Source organism: Lepidochelys kempii, chromosome 7, assembly GCF_965140265.1.
Source record: "Lepidochelys kempii isolate rLepKem1 chromosome 7, rLepKem1.hap2, whole genome shotgun sequence".
Taxonomy (NCBI): Eukaryota; Metazoa; Chordata; order Testudines; family Cheloniidae; genus Lepidochelys; species Lepidochelys kempii.
In genome coordinates, this window is record NC_133262.1 from 59,967,780 (window position 1) to 59,980,698 (window position 12,919).

Consider the following 12,919-nt stretch of genomic DNA (forward strand, 5'->3'; position numbering starts at 1 on the left):
ACTCAGGGGAACCTCCTGCCTAAGTCAGTGGGGTGGATTCTCTGCCTTGTTCCATTTCCTTTGCACCACCCGCAAGTCCCCTTCTATGTTTCCCTCCTGCCACCCCTGGGGAGTACATTGGTGTTCGTTTACCCCCAGCTGGTGAATGCTCCTTTGGAGACTATTCTAACCTGGGCCGGTCTCATCTTTGCTGGGACTGGGACAGAAAATCAGCGAGCTTTAACTAGCTTGTGGACAGCACAGCAGAGAAAGTGGGCCAATGAGAGCTTGCCTGAATCAGATCCAAGAACAGGGCCTCAAGATTTGGCTAATGCAAATTTGCCAGAATAAAAAATGGAGGCAGCGTTCTCAGGATTAGTCTCAGGTTTTGCCTGAGTAGCAACGGTTTGGCTTGGGGGTGAGGGGGCTGATTTAGAAAAAACAAGCAATACTTTGGCTGAGCCCTTTTGAAAGGAACCTTCCCAAAAGGCATTGTTTGCTTACAATGCCGGGACGCCAGCTATTGCTCATTTACAATAGAATTCCTATGAAATGGCTGCTGCCTCCATATGAATAATACCCAACGTTTAATGTTACAACAGGAAATATGTGAGAGATTAACAAAGGATTTGTTACTAAGTGGATTGGATTGTGCAGTCCAGCCAAAAGTAGCTGAAAATCCCACCCAGCCTGATTATTCCTGCTGTAGAATAGCTCTATTACTTGCTTCCACCGAAACCAACAACAACACTACAAAATCCAAGCTCACATCTTTAAAAATTCACACTTCCTAGAGCCTTAAAGTCTGCTGGAGACACTTCAGTTGGGTCTCCCCTGGGTTTTTCTGCACAATGTTAGGAATTGGCCGAGTTCAAGGGGGGAAGTGGTACATTAGGCTAAGAAGGGCGAAAAAGGACAACTGATGGAGAACAGGTACCCGTCACAGCATGGGGTGATTTATCATCCATTGGGTGATGTGTCTGGAGGGCCTAGTGTGACTTATGGGAGATTGATTTTATTTCAGAGGAAGGCAGAGTTTCTAGTCTCTGCAAATCTAGGAGCCTGTACCACAAACCTTACCATTACATTCAACGGGGTTACTCGTGTGAGTATTTCTTGTGTGAGTAGGGATTGTGTACAGGAGAAAGTCTTGCCAGATCAGCCACCTAACCCTCCAAGTCCACCCTACAGATCTGGTCCTCTCTGTACAATGAGGCAACCAAAAGCCCAGACCCAAACACCCCACCATGTTGAGAAAATTCAGTGCTGGATCTCAGCTTTCCAGTTCAGGCCTATCTCACTCCAGCTTACCTACCATCTCCACTCTGCGGGAGGCTGCAGAATAGCTTCCATGCTAACCCCTTTTTTGGCATCATTCACAACTATCTGAAACATTCACCTTTCAGGCTGAATGATAATTATTGCTATAATTAGTACTATTTGCATTACAGCAGTGCTTAGAGGTGTCAGGATCAGGGCTGCACAGTCCCATTGTAAAAGTAGGGTTGCCAGTTTTGGTTGGAAGTATTCCTGTAGATGTCATCACATGACATAATCTTTAATTAAAGATTAATCTTTAATTCCTGGAGACTCCAGGCCAATCCTGGAGGGTCGGCAACCCTATGTAAAAGACTGTCCCTGTCCTGAAGAGTTGATGCTCTAACTTCCAGAGCAGAGTAGATCAATCCAGAGTCTGTCTGTCTTGGGGAAACGCTACAAAAATGTCCTCTTTTCAAAGGCCTTTCCTCCACAGCAGGCATGACACCCTCAATATGACACCCCCTCCTAGCCACCTGCCCTCCCCTCAAAACTCCCCTGAAACAAATCCACCAAATAATAACCAAAAATCCCTTCTCCAAGCTGAGTCTTGACCCCCACAAAAGGGAGAAGGACAGAGAGTCAGTGGAGGCCGGTGGGGCTTTGCCACTGCTATCGATTTTACAAGGAAGGTGCTCATCTACCGCAGTGATGAGCAGTGACATGAAACCCTAAGATAGATCTAAGTATACAAGTAGACAATGGGTGGACATCTGAGCAGAGGGCTCAAGGGGATGGTTAGCAAACAGGGTGCTACCTCCGTGTGTTTTGTTTAGTGTCTCCAGTGGCTTGGCTTGGTTGGTTTTGTTATGGGATGTGAGGCAGGGCAAAAGGGGAAGGCAGGAGGAGCTGAATTCGTAGGAGCAAGGGAGGGGGAAGGATACAGTAAGGGGATGAGGGATGCTGAAGAAGGAGAGAGGGGGAGAGCAGGGAGGGAAGGCTAGTGATGAGCACAGAGGGCACCCAGCTGTGCTCCATCCTCCACCCCCAGTGCTGATGCTGCTGCATTTTTGCCATGTTTGGGCTCTGCCCCAGGGTGAACTATTTGGAAAACTCTGAGCAATAATGGTTGCACTGGTTTCTAAGTCAGAGAAGACTGGGGAAAATAACCCACTTTCCCCATGATAAAAAGCATTCTCATACCTGTTCCCTGAAGAGAGCTCAAACACACAAAACAACTCAGGAGAGATGCGAGGGGAAAACGGTTTGTGTTTGGGAGAGTGTGTGGGAACACGGTGGGGAGTGACAGCTTGCGTGTGTGTTTTCTTTTTCCTCTCACATTCACCTTTTGTATTTCCCCATGTTCAGTCCATCAGCTCAGATTCTCAGCTGGTGTGAATCAGTGTGTTGAAGTCAATGGAGCTATGCTGGATATACACCTGCTGAGGACCTGGCACTGAAGGTCCCAGTTCATTTACTTCGCTGGGCTGGGTTATCCCAGACCGCCCATATAATGGAACAAAGTGTGGCTCTATCTTCCCTGAGGAGCTGTTTTCTTTTTTAAGCAGCCGTGAGATGCTGTGAGAGAGGTGGGGGAAGGTCAGCTGGGATTATTTTTAATATCCCAATTCTAGAGGGAAATGCAAAGCTCCATTGGATTTGAGCTGCTTTTTCCATCTTTAATGTAAACAGAATCTTTTTGCAAACTCTCTGCTGTTTCCCATATCTCCCTGTCCCTGTTTGGCTGCCCCTTGAACTACTTTGTTTAAGGCCAAGATGCCAAGGCTTGTGAAGCTCTTTGAATGGCCAGTAGGAGAATCCAACCTCCCTCTCCTCTGTTCTGCGACAGCTGGGCATATGGTCCATTCTCCAGCTGTCCTGAAGTATGAAATCCAACATCCAGTGTCAAATTCAGCATCTGCTTGGGAACAGCAGTGGAATATGGGGACAGCAGTTGCTGTCATTAGCTATACACAGCTGGACATATATTAGCTATATATGGCTTAAACACCACTAGAAACTAGGGGAATTATGCTGCCTTACTAAACCTCGGCTGTGCTGCGCTAGGGACTTGACAGGTTGGGCCAGAGGTTAGCGTGCAAGACTGGGACCTAAGAGACCTGGATCCAATTCCCTGCTCTGCCACAGACTTTCTGTGTGGGCAATCGTCTAGCTTCTCTGGGCCTCAGTTCCCCATCCACAATAACAGCAGTGCCCTACCTCATAGGGCATGTGATTTTGAGGTGCTCAGTTGCTATGGTGATGGTTGCCATGTAGGTACTTTAGGTAGCTAGATGTTAATTGTGGCCCCAAATCTCCCTCATTTACATCCAGGCTGACTCTGAAGTCATAAGGGGTGTATCTGAGGCCAGATCTGCATAATGACTTGTCACACTCTTAACATCTTTTCTTTATACTTCTTTATACAGTGTGGAAGTATAATATTGTATAAGTATAACGTTGTATAAGGGGACATGCTGGATACATTGTATATGAGAGGGCATGCCAAAACATGTTACAAAGTATCTGAGGGAGCACACGTAGGGACAGTTAGCTTTTGAATGGAGAAGCAATTAAGATAGAGCCAGCACGTCTAAGAAGCAGGCATCAGAATGGAAGGTGTGAAGGGCAATTAGTTAAGTTAACTGGAAGCTGTAAAGGAGATTGTTAAGGGTGGCAGGTAATTGAAGATATGTGACTGTTATAGAAATGTCCAAGGCCACCTTCTTGCAGGGTACGCTGTGGTCTCTCTCTCTCTGAGACCACAGAAGCTGCGCCCATACCCTCTGTGACCTCTGCCCAGGTGGCTGAACTGATTGCTCTAACCCGTGCCTGCTTTCTAGCCGAGGGGCTCTCTGCCACTATTTTTACTGATTCTCGGTATGCCTTTGGGGTTGTGCATGACTTTGGCACCCTCTGGCAGGCTCGAGGTTTTCTTACCTCTACTGGTACCCCTATCAAGAATAGCCCCTACATTGCCGCCCTCCTGTATGCAGTTTTACTACCGTCTGCCTTGGCAATTGTTAAGTGTACTGGCCACTCAGCGGCAGACACCGAGGTGGCAAAGGGTAATTGAAGGGTTAATGTCTAGCTATTCCACCTGGAAGCAGGCGGGGCACACCCTGACTGTTTCCTAGAAGCAATGCACACATTGCTCTATCCAAGGACAAGGGCTAGATATGAACCCTGAGAACTTGATTGTTTGGACAGCAACTGTGGGAGGTTTCTTTAGCCTGGGCTCAAGGCCTGAGAACCAGGATTGTAGTAGATAGAGGATGGTAACTAAGCATATGAATCAACGTCATACATTCCTTTGTGTAGCAGTGTGTAATGCTTAGGGGGAGAAATATAATAAAAGGAGAAGGTGGAAGGCAGGGGGGGCAGAACAGCCCATCTCCGCTGACCAGCCTGTTTGCTTGCATAAAGCTGTGTTCTGTCTCATCACTGAACCGCAACAACTGGCGCCCAACGTGGGGCCCTCAGCACTCACCTCGCCCGGCAAGGGTTTCAGACGCGTCACTCATCCACTTCGTGGATCCCGGTGAGTATTTTTCATTGTGGTAAGTATGGGAAGCTCCCTCTCTGCTTTGCAAGTGCAACACTGTAATGAGCTGCAGTATTTGCTGCGTAAGGCTCAGCATGACTGCCCGGCTCGAGAACTCACTCTCCTGCTACAGGAGGTACGTGCCAAGTGCCCGTGGTATCCTGAAGCTGGAAGCCTTAAGCTAGCAGACTGGGAGCGATTGGGCCAGACATTGCACAAAGAGCCTCGGGCACCCGTGCAGGCTTTACATGCCTGGCACCTCTGCCGCGACGTGGTACAGCGTGTCGCCTCGGACAGACCCTCCCTCGCGAGGCTGGTGCTCTCGCCGCCCCCATCCGCCCCTGCAGCCATCCCCCCTCCTGGCGATGCGACACAGCGTGTCGCCTCGGAAAGGCCCTCTCCAACCCCAACAGAGGAGCTGCCGATCCTGCCACCCCCGTCCGCTCCTGCAGCCATCCCTCCCCCTGCTTCGCCCCCAGTGCCTCTATTACCACCGCCTCCCTGGCCTTCCCCACCGGAGCCGGTGTGTGATCACCCTCCCCCCATGGGGCCCCCTGGAGAGTCATCTGCATCTGCTCAGAAGCTTTCGCTGGTGCAACAAATGGTTCACGCAGCGAAAGCTCGATCAGATCTTACAGCAGAGGAGCTGGCTGATCTGGTCTCCGTTTGCCCGGTGACCTGGCAGAATGATGACCAGGGCAACCCCGTGGGCACCTGGACCACTCTGCCATACTCGGTGGTTAGAGAGGTAAAGAAAGCAATTCGTGAATTTGGCCTGACTAGCACCTTTGTGCGTGGTCTCATTGAAGGGATGGGTGCTGGGTACTCCCTAATCCCTGAGGATTGGAAAACGCTGCTGCGCATGATGTTGTCACCCAGTCAGTATGTTATTTGGCTTAGTGAGTATCGGCAGATGGCAGAACGCCAAGCCCAGGTATATAGAGAGCAAGGTATCATTTATGAGCATTTGGCAGGGGAGGGCCAGTTTGCTACTATTGGGATGCAGTCTCAACTCCCTCAGGCTGTCTTCCCCATTATTTCCACCTGTGCCCAGCATGCTTTCAAGAAGGTCCCGGATTCAGGCAAGCCTACCAAAAGCTTTGTCAGTATCCGTCAGGGTGCCTTAGAGTCCTTTTTGGATTTTACCAACAGATTGCAGGAGGCTATCCTCCGACAGGTGGATAACACTGAGGCAGCTCACGAGCTCCTGTTAAAATTGGCAGTTGAAAATGCAAATGAGGATTGCCGCCGTGCTCTCCAGGCAGCACAAGTCTCTGGTATTTTAGAGCTCTCAGACATGCTGCGGGCGTGCCAGAACATTGGCACACAAGCCCACAAGGCTGGAGTTCTGGCTGCCGCCCTCAGAAAAACCGGGAAGGAGGGGAAGCGTTGTTACCACTGTGGAAAGGAGGGTCATTTTCAGCGGGAGTGCCGCTCATCTAAGGCACCAGCCCGACCCTCAAAGAAGTGCCCCAAGTGTGGGAAAGGTTATCACTGGGCTAATCAGTGTCGTAGCGGGTCGGGAAACCGCGCGACGGGTCCCCCCCGAACCCAGGGCCAAACGGGGGTGTTTCCTACTCAGGCAATCGCTCCTCTGCCTTGGAATCCGTAGACTCTATGAGGGCAGCGACTGCTGGAAGTGCAGGGCTTGATTTGATCATGCAGGAGGACACTGACTTTCAGCTGCCAGGGGAGGTCTGTGCCATACCTACACAGGTGATGGGACCTCTCCCTGCCGGCTTTGTAGGTCTTGTTCTCCCTCGCTCACATGCTGGGAAACAGGGCTTTTTTGTCATTCCAGGGGTCATTGATGCTGATTACACTGGCATTATTAAGGTTCAGGTGTGGACTCATCTTCCACAGTCGCTCCCGCGTGGACGGTCAATTGCACAATTGATTTTAGTCCCCTATCAGGTGCCAGCTGCCGAGGATCGAACTCGGGGTGGAGGAGGCTTTGGATCGACGTTGTCTCACTCGCCGTCTCACAGCGCGTCTTCTTGCCACTCGTCATTTCCCTTACTTTGTTGCTCATATTCGCAGTCATACCCCTCTGCCTGGGCCACTCACTGAGGGCAATGCACGCGCCGATTGCGCGTTGCGTGGTCAGGTAAATTCCCTTTTTTCTGACCCCATTGAAAGCCATGCCTTTTTTCATCAGTCTGCCTCTGTTTTGGCCCGGCAGTTTCACATTCCTGCTGATCATGCACGTTCCATTGTTCGTTCCTGCCCCCACTGTGCTGCTGCTGCTCCTACTTTTTCTTATGCCGTTAACCCCCGAGGTACCGCAGCAAATCAGCTGTGGCAAATGGATGTTACTCATGTACCACAATTCCGCCCCTATTCATTTTTACATGTTTCCGTTGATACTTATTCAGGTTTCCTTTGGGCAACCCCACAACGTGGGGAAGCCACTAACAAAGTTATTCACCATTTGCTGGCCTGCTTTTCTGTTATGGGTCGCCCTTGCCAAATTAAAACAGATAATGCCCCAGCCTACTGCTCTGCAGCCCTCTCCACCTTTTGTGCCCGCTGGGACGTCCGTCTTAAACACGGAATCCCTTATAATTCCACGGGCCAAGCCATTGTTGAACGTGCCAATCGCACACTCAAAACCTTGCTAGATAAACAATTAAAACAAGGGGAGCTGCGTCTCCGAACCTTAGGAGACATTCAACAACAGATGTATATTCTCTTGTTTACTTTAAATAATTTAACACTGAATGCAGATCAGCAGACCCCTGCGGATCGGCATTTTCACAAATCTGAGGTACTGGAAAGACCGCGTGTCTTTTACCGTCAGCTGCCCGATCCACAGTGGCTGGGCCCAGCACCTCTAATCACTTGGGGTCGGGGATATGCTGCTGTGTCTCTCCCTGCAGGACCGTTGTGGGTTCCAGCCCGGTGCATGCGACCAGCACTTAAACAACATGGCATGGCACCAGGGGCTGTCGAATCCCATACCAGAGTTTCAGCTGACCTTGGAGGAGACCGCGTTGCCCCCCGAGTCGACAACGGCGGGACGGAAACGGAGGAGGCGTAACATCCCAAGCCAGCCCGTGACATGGGGAGCAGTAAAAGCGTTGGTCGCCACGGCTCAACGAAAACTGGCAGCAGATCAGCAGCCAGAAACTTCTAAGACTTTGTTTGTGGCGATTCTCGCCCAAATCACTGCTAATTCTGTGATGATTGTGTGCCTTTTGTGCCTGCTATTTTCTGTAGGGGTTGGCTCGGAAGCGCCTCCCCCGTTACAAGTCCGAAGGAGAATAAGATACTGCTCTTTGCTTATGCTAATCTTTTCTCCCAGTACTCTAGCTTGGCTAATTGGGGCCCGGCCAACTATATTCTGCCTCGCACGGCTATATCCCTTCACACACCGTACCCGGCCGGGGCTCACAATGTCACCTGTGCGCGTGTAGTTAACTGCACTAGTACAAAGGTGCCATTGGGCTGTCAAAAAATTTCTCAATCCCTTTTAAATTGTTCCCATGCTGTTAATGTTTCATATAATTATGGCCATATCATCCTACCATCAGGATGGGTTTTTACTTGTGGTTCATGCACCTTTAATTATATTCCTGCAAATTTAAGTGATGGCACCCTTTGCTGTCTTAGTAGAATGATACTTATATTGCCTTTTGCTGGTTACAATTGTAGTAAAAGAAGTGTACCCCTTTTAGATGATTATATTGCAGATGTTAAGCTTTTGGTTATTTTGTGTTTGTAATCATTTGGCTTATTTTTTGTTGTTGCTGTGTACAATGTATTCCTTCCTTGTTAAGACTTTGTAAAATTTTGCCCTGGAAAGCTCCCCAGGTTATGTCCTTGTCTGTCTGGGAGTTAAATAGCATGACAAAACAAATTGGCGGCTACCATGAGATGGCCAACTATCAATAAACAAAAAAGGGGAGATGAAGGGTTAATGTCTAGCTATTCCACCTGGAAGCAGGTGGGGCACACCCTGACTGTTTCCTAGAAGCAATGCACACATTGCTCTATCCAAGGACAAGGGCTAGATATGAACCCTGAGAACTTGATTGTTTGGACAGCAACTGTGGGAGGTTTCTTTAGCCTGGGCTCAAGGCCTGAGAACCAGGATTGTAGTAGATAGAGGATGGTAACTAAGCATATGAATCAACGTCATACATTCCTTTGTGTAGCAGTGTGTAATGCTTAGGGGGAGAAATATAATAAAAGGAGAAGGTGGAAGGCAGGGGGGGCAGAACAGCCCATCTCCGCTGACCAGCCTGTTTGCTTGCATAAAGCTGTGTTCTGTCTCATCACTGAACCGCAACAGGTAATGCACTTGCTGATGCTGCTACAAAACATGCCGCCACTATAAAACCTTCACCATAAGCGTTTCTGGTCCCCTCTCTGTCTCTGTAATGCCACCATCCCTGTCTCATCTCGCTCAGCTCCAGGATTCTGCCCCAGAAACAGAGAAAGACTCCTGGAGTGCTTTGGGTTGCTCTTTGCATTCTGATTCCCTTTGGCGATCGCCCACTGGTACCTTTGTATCCCCCCTCTCACTCTACCCGTCTCTAGCCACCCTGCTATATGGTGTTTCGCATGTCGGCAAGGAGGGGATGGTCTCTGCTATGAGTAAGGCGGGGTGGTGGGCTCCCCATTTCAGCTCCTTTGCAACCCACCACTGTGCCGCTTGTGTTACTTGTCAAAGCCACAATGTAGGCAAATCTGTAAAAGTAACACATGGGTTCCGGGGTTTGCCTCAAGCACCTTTCCTACACTGGCAACTTGATTTTGTACAAATGCCAAAGTGTCAGAAATATGAATTCATTTTAGTTATAATATGTCTGTTTTTGGGTTGGATTGAAGCCTTTCCCTGTCGCAAAGCTGATTCATTGTCTGTCGCAAAATGTCTGTTAAACCACATTATCCCTACCAAGGGAATTCCTGCCACTTTGTCTAGTGACCGGGGAACACATTTTACTGGAAAAATTGTTCAACATCTAAACCAGGTATTACATGTCACCCACCTGTTGCACTGCCCTTACCATCCACAGAGTGCAGGGGCAGTTGAAAGGCAAAATGGTGTGCTTAAAAATAAGCTGGCAAAAATCTGTAGTTCCACAGGGTTAAACTGGCCAGCTGCTTTACCACTGGCCCTTATGGAAATTCGGTCATCCCCATCCCAGAGACACAAATTGAGTCCATTTGAAATCATCATGGGACGCCCTATGCGTACAATGGCTACTATTACCCCAGCCCCAGACCTAAACCTAACTCACAGCACGCTCCTCTAGTACTGCAAAGGGTTAATGCAAGCTGTGAGCGCCTTCCATTCGCAGGTGCGAGCAGCTTGGCCGACGGAACCCACCTCTGCTGCCTGTCACACTCTTGAGCCTGGTGATTGGGTCTACCTGCGGCACCACCTTCGGAAGCACGCCTTGGAACCCCGGTGGAAGGGTCCATACCAGGTACTGCTCACCATCCAGACAGCAGTGAAATTATCCGGCATCGCTGCATGGATCCACGCCTCACATTGTAAGCCAGCGCCACCTCAAGGGGACCAAGCACCTCTGCAAGACCACGCAGAACCAGCTTCAACCCCAGAAGACAAAGAGGAACAGCCTGCAATACCTTACAATCTGCGCTCTCGTAAGGGTTGCCAAAAGCAGAGGGTAAGCAGACAGCAGGACCCAACAAACAAGAAGCAGTAGTGAGCCTAGCGCCTGCTGCCTGGTGGACGTAAAACCGTGACTGCGGTTTCCTCGAAAGGGGTTGTCGGAACCAGAAAGGGTCCTGCTTCCAACATGTGTCCTTTGAGAAGCTTAATCCTCAGCTACTGTGTCCTGAGGGTCTGGGGAATCCAGAGTGACAGTGACAATTCTTTCATCCAACAACAGGTGCAGATAGCCCAGATCCTGAATATTTCTAATTGCTGGGTCTGCAGCCACATCCCAGCTCACTCACAAGCTAGTATCCCCACCATGGCAATCCCTTTGAATTCCTCAGAGCTTGCTGGAGAACCCTATCCACTTAAAAAGACATGGAAGGAAAATGACACTTGAGGGCTGGGAAAAACATATGTTCCTAAACTTATAAGTGTGGTGAAAGGAAAGGGCCACTGGTGCTGGGTGTGTAATGGGACAGAGCTGAATCTAGGGAGGAGCAGCTGTCTCCAATACATCGCATCCCATGGTGTATGGGACTATTCAAACAAGGTTGGAGAATGGCGAACCGGGTATGGAAAGATAAACTTCCTCTCAACCTGGGATCAAACCAAAGATTCAATCTCTTGCTACCCGTACAGCCCCCTGAGAAAAACAGCACCATCTACAAATGTCATGTGAATGCTACCTCTTCTCCCAGTGAAAATCATCCTGTGCCCTTTGGGGGATACTATTCCTCCTTTATAAATTCTTACATGTCAAATTCTTGCAGTCAACCCTTCCCAGCTTTAATGGGACATCATTGGATTTGTGGGGAAAATGCTTACACTGTGTTACCAGCAAATTGGTCAGGTATCTGTTATCCTGCTTAGCTTTTCCCACAATTCCGGGTGCTTCAATCCCTCCCATGAAATCGCCTCCGTAATTTCAGGCGAAAAAGGAGGGACTTGCCAGATGCTAAATGATATGTGGATAACATAAGCCCCCTAACTTGGGAAGAAGCTGTTGGCATTTCTTTAGTCCCAGTAGGGGGGGTAATCCAGCATGCAAAAAGGCTTTTAAGGTTACAAGCGGTGGTTGAGATCATGGCCAATGAAACAGGAGAGAGCTTAAAAGCTCTAGCCAAAGAAGCAGGAGCGGTCCGACAAGTGGCCCTCCAAAACCGTCGGGCATTAGATATAATACTGGCAGCCAAAGGAGGGACCTGTGCTCTAATTGGAACAGAATGTTGTGTATACATACCTGATAATACTAATGAGGTAATAAATCGTGCTAGCCATCTGGAGCAAATTGCATACCTTCCCCACGAAGAACCAAGTTCCTTGTGGAAATGGATAAGTAACTTATTCAATTTCTCTAGTCTGCGAAACTGGTTGTTTCAAGGAATCCTGACTATCCTATTTGGAATTCTAATAATCTTCGTGTGTTTTCAATTGATTTCTTGTTGTATCCAAAACCGCACAAGACACACCATCCATCAGGTTACCCCTAACCAGAGTGCTAATCTAATGTTGTTAAATGTCACCAGTGAAAGTAATGAAAAAGAACGATTGATATATGGAATCCAGTAAGTCATTGGTCATGGGCGTAGCCTTGACCAAAAGGGGGGATTGTGGAAGTATAACATTTTATAACGTTGTATAAGGGGACATGCTGGATACATTGTATATGAGAGGGCATGCCAAAACATGTTACAAAGTATCTGAGGGAGCACACATAGGGACAGTTAGCTTTTGAATGGAGAAGCAATTAAGATAGAGCCAGCACGTCTAAGAAGCAGGCATCAGAATGGAAGGTGTGAAGGGCAATTAGTTAAGTTAACTGGAAGCTGTAAAGGAGATTGTTAAGGGTGGCAGGTAATTGAAGATACGTGACTGGTCTCAGGGATCTCGAAGGGTGGTGACTAAAATCTTTTTCTTCTTTTGTCTGTAACTTCTCTGTAACTTATTCTCCAAAAACTGTATAAATTAAGAGACACAAGCCCCACTCGGGGGGCTCACTTCTAAATGTATTAGCAGAGCAGCTTTGCTAATAAAACAGAGTGGTCTGATAAATTGTGAGTCTGAGTCAAACTTTGACAATTGATGTGCAGATGACAGTTTGTTTGATCCCTGCCTGCTCTGGTTAGGCTGAGTGGGTGTAATCTGGATTTTTGGCTAGATATTTGGTTGCGCGCTAGACTCTCAAAACATTTTAATGACGTTAATGGAGCCTTCCAATCCCCAGGGAGGTAGGGAAACTTTATATTCAGAGTACAGTGGCGAAGCACACAACTGAAGAGAATTTTCTGTAGTATCTGGCTGGTGAATCTTGCCCATATGCTCAGGGTTTAGCTGATCGCCATATTAGGGGTTGGGAAGGAATTTTCCTCCAGGGCAGATTGGAAGAGGCCCTGGAGGTTTTTCGCCTTCCTCTGTAGCATGGGGCACGGGTCACTTGCTGGAGGATTCTCTGCTCCTTGAAGTCTTTAAACCACGATTTGAGGACTTCAATAGCTCAGACATAGGTG

At 48.6% G+C, this 12,919-nt stretch overlaps 1 protein-coding gene across 1 annotated transcript; it reads left to right on the top strand.

Moving 5' to 3' along the window:
- Positions 1–4,791: 4,791 nt before the first annotated feature.
- LOC140914661 (uncharacterized) lies at positions 4,792–9,194 on the top strand. Its single transcript, XM_073353086.1, has 2 exons — positions 4,792–5,528; positions 7,660–9,194. Exons 1-2 carry the CDS (start codon positions 4,803–4,805, stop codon positions 8,194–8,196), a joined length of 1,263 nt encoding a protein of 420 aa, XP_073209187.1. The 5' UTR covers positions 4,792–4,802; the 3' UTR covers positions 8,197–9,194.
- The last annotated feature ends 3,725 nt before the right edge of the window (positions 9,195–12,919 follow it).